This window comes from Delphinapterus leucas, chromosome 16 (assembly GCF_059928025.1).
Source record: "Delphinapterus leucas isolate spDelLeu-1000000601 "Yukka" chromosome 16, BTC_Dleu_Yukka2, whole genome shotgun sequence".
NCBI lineage: Eukaryota > Metazoa > Chordata > Mammalia > Artiodactyla > Monodontidae > Delphinapterus > Delphinapterus leucas.
Genome location: NC_143144.1, coordinates 63,604,664 through 63,618,311, shown reverse-complemented (window position 1 = coordinate 63,618,311; position 13,648 = coordinate 63,604,664). Strand labels below are relative to the sequence as shown.

Here is a 13,648-nt window from a genome sequence, read left to right as displayed (position 1 = left end):
TGAGGTAATGGGAAGGGGACCCTGGCCCGGTCATGTCCTAAGAGGGAGATAAGGAATCTGGGTCTTATTTTAACACCTCAGAGTTGTTCTTCGTGCCCAGATTCACATCCCTCATTCTTCTCCTGCTGGGAAAGGGGCCCCTTTTATGCTCAAAGTCAATGCTTCTTTTTTTTTAATTGAGGTATAGGTGATTTACAATATTGTGCTAGTTCCAGGTGTACAGCAAAGTGATTCGGTCATACACATACACATATATATAAATATTCTTTTTGCAATTCTTTTCTATTATAGGTTATTACAAGATATTGAATATAGTTCCCTGTGCTACACAATAAATCCTTGCTGCTTATTTGTTTTACACACAGTAGTGTGTATCTGTTAATCCCACGCTCCTAATTTATCCCTCACCCTCTTCCCCTTCGGTAACCGTAAGTCTATTTTCTATGTCTGTGAGTCTATTTCTGTTCTGTAAATAAGCTCATTTGTACTATTTTTTAGATAACGCTGCTGTCTTATCTCTCTCCCTCAAAACGCATGGAGCCCATTCCCCTGGCCAGCTCATGGGAACCCTGGGCTTTTCCACAGTTCAGTGATGTCGCTATGACTCGTGGCCCTAGACAGGCTTCTCAGCTTTCGGTCACTCAGAGGCTTCGGCTCAACCAGGGCTTACATTGTTGGGTACTTTGATACCCAAAATATAAAATGAGACCTCCTTCTCCCTAAATTCATGCCAAACACAAAAGGGGTGGGGCTTCCACGAATTAGAACACCGTCAAGCATGGCCACATATATGCCAGCTTCAGGACAAGTACATTTGGGTAAATATAATCTCAAGCAACAACATCAAACAGCTTTTCAGGGCAAAGAACCTGAGCCGGAAGCTCCAGACTTCAATCTACAGATAAACCAGGGATCGGGGAGAAGAGAGCTGAGGGATTCAGGAGGGAACATAGCAAACTCCTAAAATCTGCACCGTCAAAGAGTGCTCTTTCTGATAAAAATCTAATAATCTGTGCGAGATTGGTTATTATGGGCAGCTAACAACTACCTTTGTTAGCTAATGGCCCAAGATGAGGCCAAGAGCAGTTTCCACTACAATAACTGTCTGGTAAATGCAGCCACGATTGACTTGGAGGGAATTATGAGCACGAAAAAAGTTTCAAGGGACATTTCCTTCTTCACGCACGTAACCCACAGTATAAACCTGTTCCCTGCTCTTGTGTTTTTTTTTGCCACTGAAATACATTGGTCACTGTGTCTGGCAGGCAAGGCCCACTCTTGGCAGAATTAGGAACATGGGTGGGGCAGGTCGTTGGAATAGAGGAAAGAAAATGTTTTTTCTTTGTCTTCATTTTTAAATGCGGCAGAAGTGTCAGGTAGAAAGTGAATGGGAAGTACTTAGTAGTTACTAGAGCAGGTAACACTCATCGTGTGCCAAGCTGGGTGCTAAGTGGCATTTTGCACATGTGCAGAAAAACACTGATGTTGACCTGAGATCATCATCTTTAGAAAGACCTGTGGGCTGGACTGGCCCTTTGCCGGCATCTGGGAACTGGGCTCTGGGAGTGTTTCCAGTCAACAGTGAGCTGATAAGTTTGGTTCACTCTGCCTATTTTTTTTTTTTTTTTTTACCAATGATAGGGTTTATTTTGAAAAAATGCTTTCCTCGGGGAGACTGGAATTTTGGTATACCCTAGGCAGAGGATGGCTACTTGACCAGTCCCCAGTAAAAGCCACGGGCACTGAGTCTCCAATGAACTTCTCTGGTAAATAGCCCTTCATATGTGTTGCTACAACTCATTACTGGAGGAATTACGCATGTTTTATGTGACTCCGCGGGGGGAGGACTCTTGGAAGTTTGCACCTAGTTTCCTCCAGACTCTGTCCCCCTGGCCTTTTCCCTCTGCTGATCTCGACGTGTCTCCTTTCAGTGTAATAAATTATAGTCTGAAATATGACTATATGCTGACTCTTATGAGTCCTTCCAGCAAATCACTAAACCTGGGAGGGGATGTCTTGGGGACCCCTGACACATACACATAATCCAATTTGATTCTCATAGCCTTGCTATAATCTAAGTATCAAAGGTGAGGAAACAGGGGTTTGTAAAGACTAAGTTGACTGACAGTAGACATTTCACAAACGGATATGATCAGAATTCAAACACAGGTCTCCTTTGCTCTAAACTTGGCTCATAAACACCTTGCACACCACCCACCTGGGTTTCTGACCTGTTGCTTCTGACACAGAATTATTATTGTCGGTGTGGTGTGGTTATCACCCCTGGGGCTATTGGTGGCCCGTTTCTCACAGTACCTTCCCTCCCTCACCAGAATGTAAACTCTGCAAGGGCAGGGCCATCTCTGTATTGTTGCCTCCCAGTGCCTAGCAGAAGCCTTGCATATATTAAGAACTCAACAAATATTCATTGAATAAATTAGTGAATGATTGGGTGTGTTATTTGTGTTTCCTATTTATTGTTACAAGATCCCTGTGAAGCAAGGTGCCAGTTAGAATTAAGGCATTTTGAAACTGAAGTTCAGAAGACCCAAAGGAGAAATCATTTATCTCATGGTCATGTAGTGTGGCGTCTTTAAGGATATAACACATATAATCCAGGTCTTTCTCCATGCACTCCCCTCATCACTGCTGGTCCTTATGCTACTATTGTGACCAGAATGCTAGGAGACCAGCTAGGTCACTGTTTTCCAGGGACCTTTTTTTTTTGCGGTACGTGGGCCTCTCACTGTTTTGGCCTCTCCCGTTGCGGAGCACAGGCTCCGGACACACAGGCTCAGTGGCCATGGCTCACGGGCCCAGCCGCTCCGCGGCATGTGGGATCTTCCCGGACCGGGGCACGAACCCATGTCCCCTGCATCGGCAGGCGGACTCTCAACCACTGCGCCACCAGGGAAGCCCACATCTCAATCTTTTGATTGAGGTCATCATTCGGGGTAGTAGTCACACCAAATCTTGCTCGGCTTGGAATCCCGGGAAGTCTGAACAAAGGGAGTCGTCAACTGGGAAGAAAGTAAGAGAGGCGATGGCTCACGCTACTTACAAACCACGTGCAGGAAGAGGACAGCTGTGTCTGAGCCCAGGTTGTTCTCCGCATAGGCCGTCACCTGGAAGATCCCCGCACTCTTGTACACGTGCTTGATGCCGTCCTCGATGGGACTGAAGTTAGCATAGGACACTGCAATCCCATCCCCAAAGTCAAGCTGGATGTTTGTCCTTTGGAGATCACCCTGCAAGGTGGAATAGCAGTTGGCCTGGGCCCATTCACATGGTCCAGCCCGATTCCTATTTGATACTTGGTTCTGAGCTTCAGCATCACCCTCTGAGCCCCTAATCTCTCCCAGAGGGCTGAAACACCCTCGACACAATCACCAGACTCTATCTGCCGGGCACTATGAGGAGGCACTACGGACCTATTGCCCCTGTGTGCCCAAGCTTGGGGCAGCCTGATCTGGTTGACACCGGCAATTATGGATAAGGTAGGGCCGCTGTGAAGCTATGAACTGGGGAAGCCAAGGGCTTCCCTGGCTCCCTCATACACACTGTTCAATAATTTCTCTCCTGTGTCGTCATCATTGTTGTCGTCCTCATCATCGCGGTAGTAGTAACAGCTAATACTGATAAAGTTTCTTTTCAGTTCTAAGCAATTAATCCCCTCACAGCTCTATAATGTAGAGAGCATTACTGGACCCATTTCTAAAATGGGGACAAAAATAAATTAAGTAATTAGATCAAAGTCTTTGCAGCCGCTACTGGAAGAGCCAAGTTTTGAACCCAGGCAGTCTGGTGTCAATACTCTCAACCACCGTGCTACAACTATAACTGTCCCATTTTTTAGAATTTATTATTAGGTTCCAAGCATTACGCTAATCACATATTATATAATACCATCCTTAAAGTAACTCTGTGAGACAGGATGATTATTTCCATTCTACAGATGAATACTGCATACCAGCTGAAACTAGACCTGTGCTCTGTTGACCTCGGGTTTCCCTAAACCTGCCTAAGCTCCCTCTTCCCTAAAGCCTTTTTTGACCATCTCAGCTCACAGATATTCCTGCCTCTTGAGACGCTAAGAGCCCCCTGCGGAGGTGATGTCAGTGGTTCAGTTGCGTGCATCTTACCATCCCAAGTTGATCCTTAGCTTATTAAGGGCTGATACTGAACCCCATCCTTTCTTGTCCTTCTCCCCCTTGTACTGGGCCAACACTATGGACAAATTAAATTGAACCTGACCATAAGATAAGGATCCTGGATGAAAAAGAAGAGTTGGGTCTCTCTACTTATTGACAAAGATGGTTGATGGAATAAAAAGAGAAATACATCATTTTAGAATTATCTGCCCAGTGAATGTGCATTCACCACATTCTGTGCATTCTGTCTCTTCCCCCGTGGCAACCCAGATGTGAGTTGGTTGGTATCAAAATATTAATAGGTGCTACCCTGCCCCTCACACGATGTCAACTACCCTTGAGTTTATGAATATAAATTAAAGTGGAAATGAACTGAAGGCAATTCAAATGGATAAGATCATGGCTCTTCACATCTATTCAAGAGAAGTTTTTTATAGAGCTGGTCCTGGAAACTCCCTAGTGGGAATGTGATAATGACCTCCTCTGAATATTAAATTTCTTTAATTTAAGCACCCAGTGTGGATGAAGCCTAAAGAATCTGTCAGCCCGGGATAAGGAACCCTCACCGTCCTGTCCAGTGTGGGCCAGACTTTAAAGGTCTCTAAAGTATTCAGAGTTAGGGGGAAAACTCCTGGCCTGCTTTGGTCTCCTTCCAAACTCTCAAGAGCACACAGTAATTTGCATTTAAATTTAGATGGCTTTGTAAATCAGGCAAGCTTTCTTGCCCCAGCGCCTCAGAAAGGAGTGCCTGAAAAATTCCCTGGTTTGGAAGCATATAGGAAGCAAGAAGCATACAGCAGAGCTATTTCTACCCTGGAATGAACGAACGCAGTCTGATTTTACTGCCGAGATCACAGAAGACCCAAAAAGTGAACTAATGGAGCAGGTAGCTGATGGAAAATCAACTCATATGACATTCTTTATAAAAATAAGTTTAAAGGGTTAGAATCACTTCCCCCCACCCTCACACTCATACTTTCAAGACCCTTTGAAAGCCTTGTGGGCTTTTCTAATCTGTGGGATTAAGGGTTTAAAAAAAAAAAAAAAGGAAAAAATGTGAATTTCCTTCTTCCGGCAAAGTTTACAGCATACAATCTAATGAAAATAAACATTCCTCCAAAGATGCAGACCCTAAAGGGATACCTCAAAGAATATATTTAAATTTGCACCTGCCCAGAGACAAGGGGGCCCCACTTCTGTATTGTGGAATGAAGGGAACAGGGTCCCTAAATATCCCAAGACCTCTTTCACCCCTTCCATCTTCTCCCAGGAGTCTTCACTTCTCACCATTGACTTTGTTACAAGGACTGGTGGGAAAACGTGATCTTCTCTTCCCATCTGGAAGTGGGCAATGACCTGCTTGTGAGTTCTGACCTCACAGACGCAAGAGGGTCTCCCCTACCTCCTCCATGAGGATGATGAAGGTCGCATTGTGCCCCTGCTCTGCCACCAGGCGCCCATCGGTCGTCACCACGTGGAGGCCGTGAGGGGCTTTTCCGGGGCATATCTGGGCCTTGGCGGTGTACTTCTCCCTCAGTCCGTCTGTGCAGTTGTTGGACACGATCCGCCGGTACCTGAGAGGTATTGGCCATCGTCAGTGGCGGGGTCTGCGCCAGTGTGTGCACCCTCGCATGCGCACGTACGGCAGAGCATGCAGGAGAACAAGAGCGAGACAGAGATTCCGCACAGCTGCATCTAAAGGCTGAGTCCCAAAGACAACAGCCATTTAGGACGCTAAGCAAACGCTGAGAAACCGCTATCCCTCCATCTCAGAAAGAGCAGCTCCTTAAACATTATTATCGATCCTACCTGGTGAAACGCAGATCGCATCAGTGTCTAAACCAGGCAAGAAAAATCAATGTCTGACACACATGATACAGGAGGAGACAGACCCACTGGACTAGGGAAGCAAGGAAAGCAGGTGCTTCTCTCTGTGATGGAGAGACTTGTGCCTACCTCCCTGAGGCCAGAAAGCAGCTAGAAGATCAGCCTTCTGACTATGACTACTCAGGAAGCCTCTTCTGGTCTTCCCTCTACCCCCAGGACATCATCCCATCCCCTGATACCTAATAGCCCTTACTGTGGAGCCACTGGGCTCTTTTACAGCACATTTTCTCTCCTTGTTAATATTTCATTTCTCACTCATCACCAATGCCAGACTAGAAGCACAAGTTTGAAACTCCTATTTGATCCTGCTGTGGTAAAACTGCCTCAAAGAAGAAGCTTGCATGGGAAAACCTCCCCGTAAACATTGTGACCTTCTAGGTTAAAGGCATCTTTGCGCACAGTGATGACATGACATCTCGCTTGACCACTGACCCCAGCACGTGAAACCGAGAGCTTGCCCACAGCCCTGACCTGCACGACAGACTTTATTTCCAGGCACATCACTGTCTGTAAGGCTGCATAAAATCAATACTCTGGTAAAACCACATAAAATAAATGCGCCACAGACACCAACACCACCACCACCATCATCGCCATCATCACATCACATCTTTCACCCTGTGTGTCAGGAGTAATCAACCGGTCCATCCATGTTGCCTTTTTCTGGTGGCCTTGAGAGCAGGTGAAAGCAAATTCCTGATAAGTGATACCAGTCTTGCACTATCCCTGATATTTCCTCTCCCCCTGCCCCTCACATACTGCTGAATTACCAGCCCCACATCTCCATCCAGAGATCTCAGGAGGGTGTCAAGCAAATGTTATATGTAGTTATCGCCTCATAAGCAATTATAATATATCCTCTTATCGATATATCAGTATATTATTTTTAATTGTCAACTGAATTCATAATGGTTCTAGAGCTCCTCTGTCCAATAAGCTAGCCACTTTCCACCTGCGGTTACTGAGAACTTGGTTAGTGGTGTGTGTTGAAATGATAATATTTTGGACATACTGAGCTAAATAAAATATATTATCAAAATTAATTTCACTTTTTTAAAAAAACGTTTTCAGCGTGGCTATTTTAAAATGTTAAATTACATGTGTGGCTCGTATTATAGTTCTTTTGGTCAGCACTGGTCTATATAATCAAACTTTTCTAACCTATACTTTCTTGCTGAGCTTTAGTCATTTAGAAGATGCTGAGTTTTACCTATGATAGATATTTTGGTGGGTATCATGTCCTAATGCACACTTGATATCACCCAACTCTTCAGCCTCAACTGCCCAGCTGGTTGACAATTTGGACTAGAAGCCAACATTTAAGCAACCTGGAGATTCACTTGCTGTGAATCTTTTGAAAAAAATGAATAGTTTTTCCCTTTCATCTTCTTGATTTATTTGATGGCTACTTGGGGTTTTGGTACACCTAACTTGCTTAAACTTGGGTCTACCTACACATGTCACAGGATCATATGAGAAGCCCTAATGCAATTACCTTCCAGCTTATGTCCAGGTATGTTCTGGCTGGGAATTTGGTGGCGTAGCTCATCTTCTGTGCCCATTGTATTCCTCTTCCTCAAACTTCCTAGCACTTTAGTCTCTGACACCACATGTCTTTAAGTTTCATGCTGCTGGATCTGGATCTGAGTGGCTTAAGTCCCTAAGACCATTCATGTACGATAAAATGACATCAGCAGTGATTAAACCTCAGCTCAGATCCCAGGAATACCTCCCTAAGAACCAAATTTTTGGCTAAAAAATGTATGTTTCTCAGAGTATCTCAGACCACTCAATATACCTCTTCCATCATGTTTTTTCTTCCTCTGTAGACATCAGCTGGGTAGATAGTACTCCTACCACCATTTTACAACCAAGTAAGGTAAAAGTACTGAGCTGGTGAGTAACTTGTGTGAGATGTTAGAAGATCCATTGGAAGAGCTGAGACTGAATTCCAGAACACTTTAGTCCCTTGCTACTCAAAGATCAGTGCTAGGACCAGCAATGCTGACATCGCATGGGAGCTTGTCGAAATGAAGAATCTCAATGCCACTCTAGGTCTCCTAAATCAGAAGCTGTATTTTAACAAGATCCCCAGGTGATTCACAGCACATTAAATTTTAAAAAGCACTGTCTCAGACCACCAATCCACTTTCCAAAGCTGTTCTAGGTCATAGGAGTGGCAAAGGAAAGGGGAAGACAACAGGTCTCCAAGGAAAATTTTTTCAAGCATCTGAGTGAGTAAGTAATAAGTGAAAAAAGAGAGAAACATACATAACTTGACAAGTACAGAGAGTGTGCCTTGATCTTCTTAATCCAGGAGTTCCTAGGATGGGACTTTCGACTTTTCATTCTAAATTTTTGTCATCGGTCTACGAGAGCTTCGGTTCATCTATCACTAGAAAGCACTGTAGTATCTGCACACCACTAGGGTTAATTTATTTCCATTGGGGTCTGGAAAATAAGGTGGCATCGCCTTCCAAAAGAGAAGGTCTGATCAAATAATAGCTATGGTATTTCAGAGGCAAATAGCAAAAGGTACTGAAATCTGGGTAATCAGAAATCTCTCTTTTTTTTTTAACACCTTTATTGGAGTATAATTGCTTTACAATGGTGTGTTAGTTTCTGCTGTATAACAAAGTGAATCAGCTATATGTGTACATATGTGCCCATATGTCCTCCCTCTTGCGTCTCCCTCCCACCCTCCCTATCCCACCCCTCTAGAAATCTCTTTTGATGCTCCATAAAAGCTAGCTTCAGCTAAAGAACCCTTCAGCTTTCCTCAGAAGCCACCTGTTACAAACAAACTCTATCTACACTCCACCTTGCTTCAGTAGGAATCCTCCTTTGATCCCAACTTAGGGAAATAGGGAAACAGTGATTGGAGCTCCTTCAGGTATTTTACTTACCCAGTGCTGTTAAGGTAGCTTTGACCAAGGCTGCAGTCCTTTGACGGGGATGCTGGATTGTACCAGAAAGCTGGGACACACTGGCTTTCTCCATGTCTCTCATAGCCATAGTCACTGTCAAGAAAATAAATATTGCATACTGGTGTAGATGCACAAATGTGAAAATACCCACAGGCACACACAAACACATCCCTTTAACCATCCCCAAAGCTGCAACACATTCTTTAAATATTCCCAGTGGGGACAAATATTCATACCTTGAAAACGGATTTTCAGATTTGGAAATAATTCCAAAGTCATTCGGAGTTCAGTGTATAGAAGACATAATAGATTATCAGATGGAGGGTCCAGGCTTAAAAAAGTATGGATGTACATACTGTGGCAGGTACACTGGCTTGGGGTGGGTGTGAGGGATGCTGTAAGCTTAAAAGTATATTTTGGATCACAGTGGATTTACTGAAATAAGGAGATGACAACCGAGAAGATGACTTTAACGGTCAAGATTTATTTCTGTGTTCAGATTCCACATTTTATTCCAAAATGGAATTCATTGACCTCTCTTATTTTCATTTTTTCTGAAATTCTCTCTCAAACAAATATACACATTTGCATTCACATATACACAGTCATTCAAACTTTTCCCAACTATTTATAACAAGGTCCCTTGTTTCCTTTAGGAAAAAACAACACACACACACACACACACACACACACACACACACACAAAACCCCACAAAAACTATACTGTAGCTCTTCTCCACGTTTTTGTAAAAGCCTAGCCATAGTAAAATGAAGAAACAAAGTCTGGTATGATTTTCTGCTCCTTTCCTCCACATTCCAGAATGAGGAAGTCATCGACCATTGTAGGAGAGGCGCTCTCCCATCTGAAATGTAAATGGTGTTGCCTTACTTCTTGGACTTTTATAAAGCTCCCAGAAACGTAAATTCCAGGGTAGAAAAAGAGCAACAAAGTAGGCATTTTGTAACTCTTGTAACCAACCCCAGGTCATTGAAGGTGGCTTAAATTTGGGGGAGGAGTCATGCCTCCGAGTCAAGCACCCAAAGATGTCCTGAAACCCACAGACAGGGCAGAACAATCTGGACATTTGAATACTGATCCACTGAGTGTTAATAAAACATAAAACAACAGGAAAATCGCTCTCTCCAGATCCACCCCTCCTTTCGTTTTCTGCTCTCCTATTCTTTGAGCCAAGATTTAATTAAAGTCCAATGAAAATAGATGCAAATTGTCTATGTGGGTAACTAGGATAGCAATGAAAGGGAGACAGAAAGAAAAGTTTAATTCCACATTTATTACTCAGTATGTGCCTTGTCCTGTGAAGGAAGTGCCATAATCCTTATTCTCAAGGGGTTTTCAGTCTTTTGGAGAGAGGAAGACAACATGCCTCAAATCCAACAAAAGAACAGAGTAATAGAGTATCAAGCAGAACACGGTGTGATACAGGATGAAGCAGTACAGTTAAGAAGTACCAATTGACTGATGAGACTATATAAATTATCTTCTCGGTTTGACCCCACCCTACCTTGTCACCACCTTCCTCCAAACCAAACTCAGGCCAACATTTAACCCTCTTTGTCTTTGTCTGTGTGATGCCCGGGGCTTTTGTGTGTGTGTGTTTTTTTAAATATAAATTTATTTATTTTGGCTGCGTTGGGCCTTCGTTGCTGTGTGTGGGCTTTCTCTAGTTGTGGCGAGCGGGGGCTACACTTCGCTGCGGTGTGCAGGCTGCTCATTGCGGTGGCTTCTCTTGTTGTGGAGCACGGGCGTTAGGCATGCGGGCTTCAGTAGTTGTGGCACGCGGGCTCAGTAGTTGTGGCACACGGGCTCAGTAGTTGTGGCTCGCGGGCTCTAGAGCACAGGCTCAGTCGTTGTGGTGCACAGGCTCAGTTGCTCCGCGGCATGTGGGATCTTCCCGGTCCAGGGCTCAAACCCGTGTCCCCTGCATTGGCAGGTGGATTCTTAACCACTGCACCACCAGGGAAGTCCTGCCCCGGGCTTTTGAAGCACTCTACCTTTTTCTGTTTCAGGTGGTTTCCTATGTATCCTTCTTCAATATCTAGGTCTGATGAAGCCATTCTTGCTTCCCTGGACCAAACCTTTGTGGTCCTAGCATTTTAGAAACATCAAGGCTACAAAAGAGCAAACCCTTATGTTGGTTTTGTTCGGCAATATCAGAGTCTAGAATAGGACACTGAAGGTGCTGAATAAATATTTACTGGGTGAATGATACTCTAATTACATTTTTAAATGATTGCACAAATTATCCCATGGCATCTGGTCTATTTCTGCAGGGAGACTGTGAGCCCATGGTTGACTTCCCAGTGTGGACCACAGAGAGAATCCCAGGTGCTCAACAGATGCCTGTGGAGTGAGTGTGAGCTTGAGTCACTGCAAATCGCTACACGGAAAGGTGAAGGTCAAGACCAGCTTTGATACGGCGAGTTTAAATGAAACTGGAAGAAAAGGAGAAAGGGACATGTCTGTCAAGGTAATCTTTTGCCATGCCTCCCCTGATCAATGATTGGAGATCTTCCAGCCTGAGAGTTCATATGGACTCAATGTTGTGCCAGCTGGTAACTGCCCATGAGAGCCAACTTAAAATTCCAGGAATTTTGCAAGTTAGTTAATGGTTGTTAAACACAACTATTATTGAAAATTAAATTATACAAAATTTCAATTAAATAAATTATATTCAAAGGATAATAAAGACCGAAAACACAGAAGTTCCTCATTATTTTGCTGCATTATTATATGCAATAAATATTATATAGAAAATGTCATTGTACATCATTTTATTACTTATGCTCTTGAAGGCATTTATGTCTATGTTTCTATACAGTAAATACATTAGATGCATGTTGTATCTAATTCCTAATTCTGCATTCAGTGATGCCACGTTGGTAACCTGAAATCAGATACGGAGGGAATATTTATAGCAATCAGCAAACACTACTAATCAGGGCTTGTTTATTTGTTTCTTTGTTTCCAGGGAGCCGGCGGTTAAACATTTTCCAGTACAGCACTGAAGATCTGATTCCTAAGCATTGTTTATCTGCAGAAAGTTTTGGGCTGTGGTGTGTCTGCACTACTTCTAGAAAATTCCCTGCTTCCTTTATGAGGTAAATCTATTGAATGTCCTGTGAATCCTAAGAAATATTAGTAATCTCTGAAGGAAGGGCGTTCTCCTAGGCAGCTCTGGGAAGGAGAGAAATGTCTTATTTCTCCTTGCTAAATGTACACATCTTTAGCAGTTCTGTTCAGCTCTGCTACCTGTTAGTGATGTAGTAATTTAAAAAGGTGCATCACGGGCTTCCCTGGTGGCGCAGTGGTTGAGAGTCCGCCTGCCGAGGCAGGGGACACGGGTTCGTGCCCCGGTCCGGGAAGATCCCACGTGCCGCGGAGCGGCTGGGCCCGTGAGCCATGGCCGCTGAGCCTGCGCATCCGGCGCCTGTGCTCCGCAACGGGAGAGGCCACAACAGTGAGAGGCCCGCGTACCGCAAAAAAAAAAAAAGGTGCATCAGCCATGCTGCTTTGCCCCAAAGAGAAAAAGCACCTCATTAATATTTAATAACATTAATGGAAACATCACTGGCTGCCCCCAAGCTGTGAACTTCTTCATTAACTTCTGCTAAATGTATATTAAAATCTCTCATCCTGCCCAAGCTCCCTCCCAGCTCTGGAGTTTTTGCGATGTCAGCAAATAAGCAGTCCCAGCTGCTGCTCCAGCATCTTGAGGAAAGGTGGTTTTCTGTTGAATTGTGACATTTGGAGAGAATGTACCAGAAAGTTTGATTTGCCTCTGGGAAGTAAGCTACCACAGCTTCTGCAAACACACAGATAGTTTCCTTTAAGAAAAAAGCCACCTCTGTGCTTTTCTTGACTATAAAAGGGTTTAGAACTTCTAAAAGCTTATGGGAAAACTTGTCCATTTAGGACACATAGGGACCTATGTGTCCTCCAAGTCCCATCCAGGGAGAAGCCTCAGACAATCCAAAGAAGGAATAGACAAGAAAAAGTTCAGAAATCAAAAAGCTTCTGCATGTCAGAATAGGAAGGGACACCTGTATTCCTTGGGTTCAATCCCCTCAGTTGACAGATTGGGAAGAAGAAAAAGAGGAGAAATGACTTGTTAAAGATTGTACACACCTGATGATGTTAACCAAAGGTGATAATTGAGATTCCTGATAGCTGGTTCAGCATTAGTACAAGCCCATGAAACACCCATTTAATCGGCAGGGAGGGCCTAATGTCATTCTGAGCCTCTTGGAGCCATCCAAGAAGTCATGGTCTCTGCTGGCCCAGTGGTAGGGGGTATCCTACTCTCAGACTATGCACTACCCCATCACAGCCTCATCGACCCCCAGTTTCTCCATTTCCCCATTTGGGAGCTGAGGCTCTAGGGTGAGCGTTCCACAGGTGTCTCTGTCTCACTTTGGGAGACAGTAGAGCACGCTGGGTTTAGGATCAGATAGAGGTTTTTGGCAGCCACAGCATGAACACTCAGAAAAGAGAAGCAACCACAACAAAAACAATGGACTAATGTCATCATCATTTGCTAAGGCACAGTCTAAACGTAGCTATAGAGATAGAAAGATAATTATATCCAAACCATTTCAGAAATTGTTTGAAAAATCAAACAGTCATCACTCAAGTGTCTCTCCTAATCTAACCCCATGCTACCC

General features: G+C 44.0%; 1 protein-coding gene across 1 annotated transcript in view; it reads right to left on the bottom strand.

Annotated features, from left to right (window-relative positions):
* The window catches only part of SORCS3 (sortilin related VPS10 domain containing receptor 3), a 587,799-nt gene that overhangs the window by 25,657 nt on the left and 548,494 nt on the right, over positions 1 to 13,648 (bottom strand). Inside the window, exons 17-19 of the mRNA XM_022568819.3 lie at positions 8,945 to 9,058; positions 5,554 to 5,725; positions 3,062 to 3,248 (exon numbers count right to left, since the gene is read on the bottom strand). Of these exons, the coding sequence (XP_022424527.1) occupies positions 3,062 to 3,248; positions 5,554 to 5,725; positions 8,945 to 9,058 (473 nt within the window). The remainder of the gene's footprint in view (positions 1 to 3,061; positions 3,249 to 5,553; positions 5,726 to 8,944; positions 9,059 to 13,648) is intronic.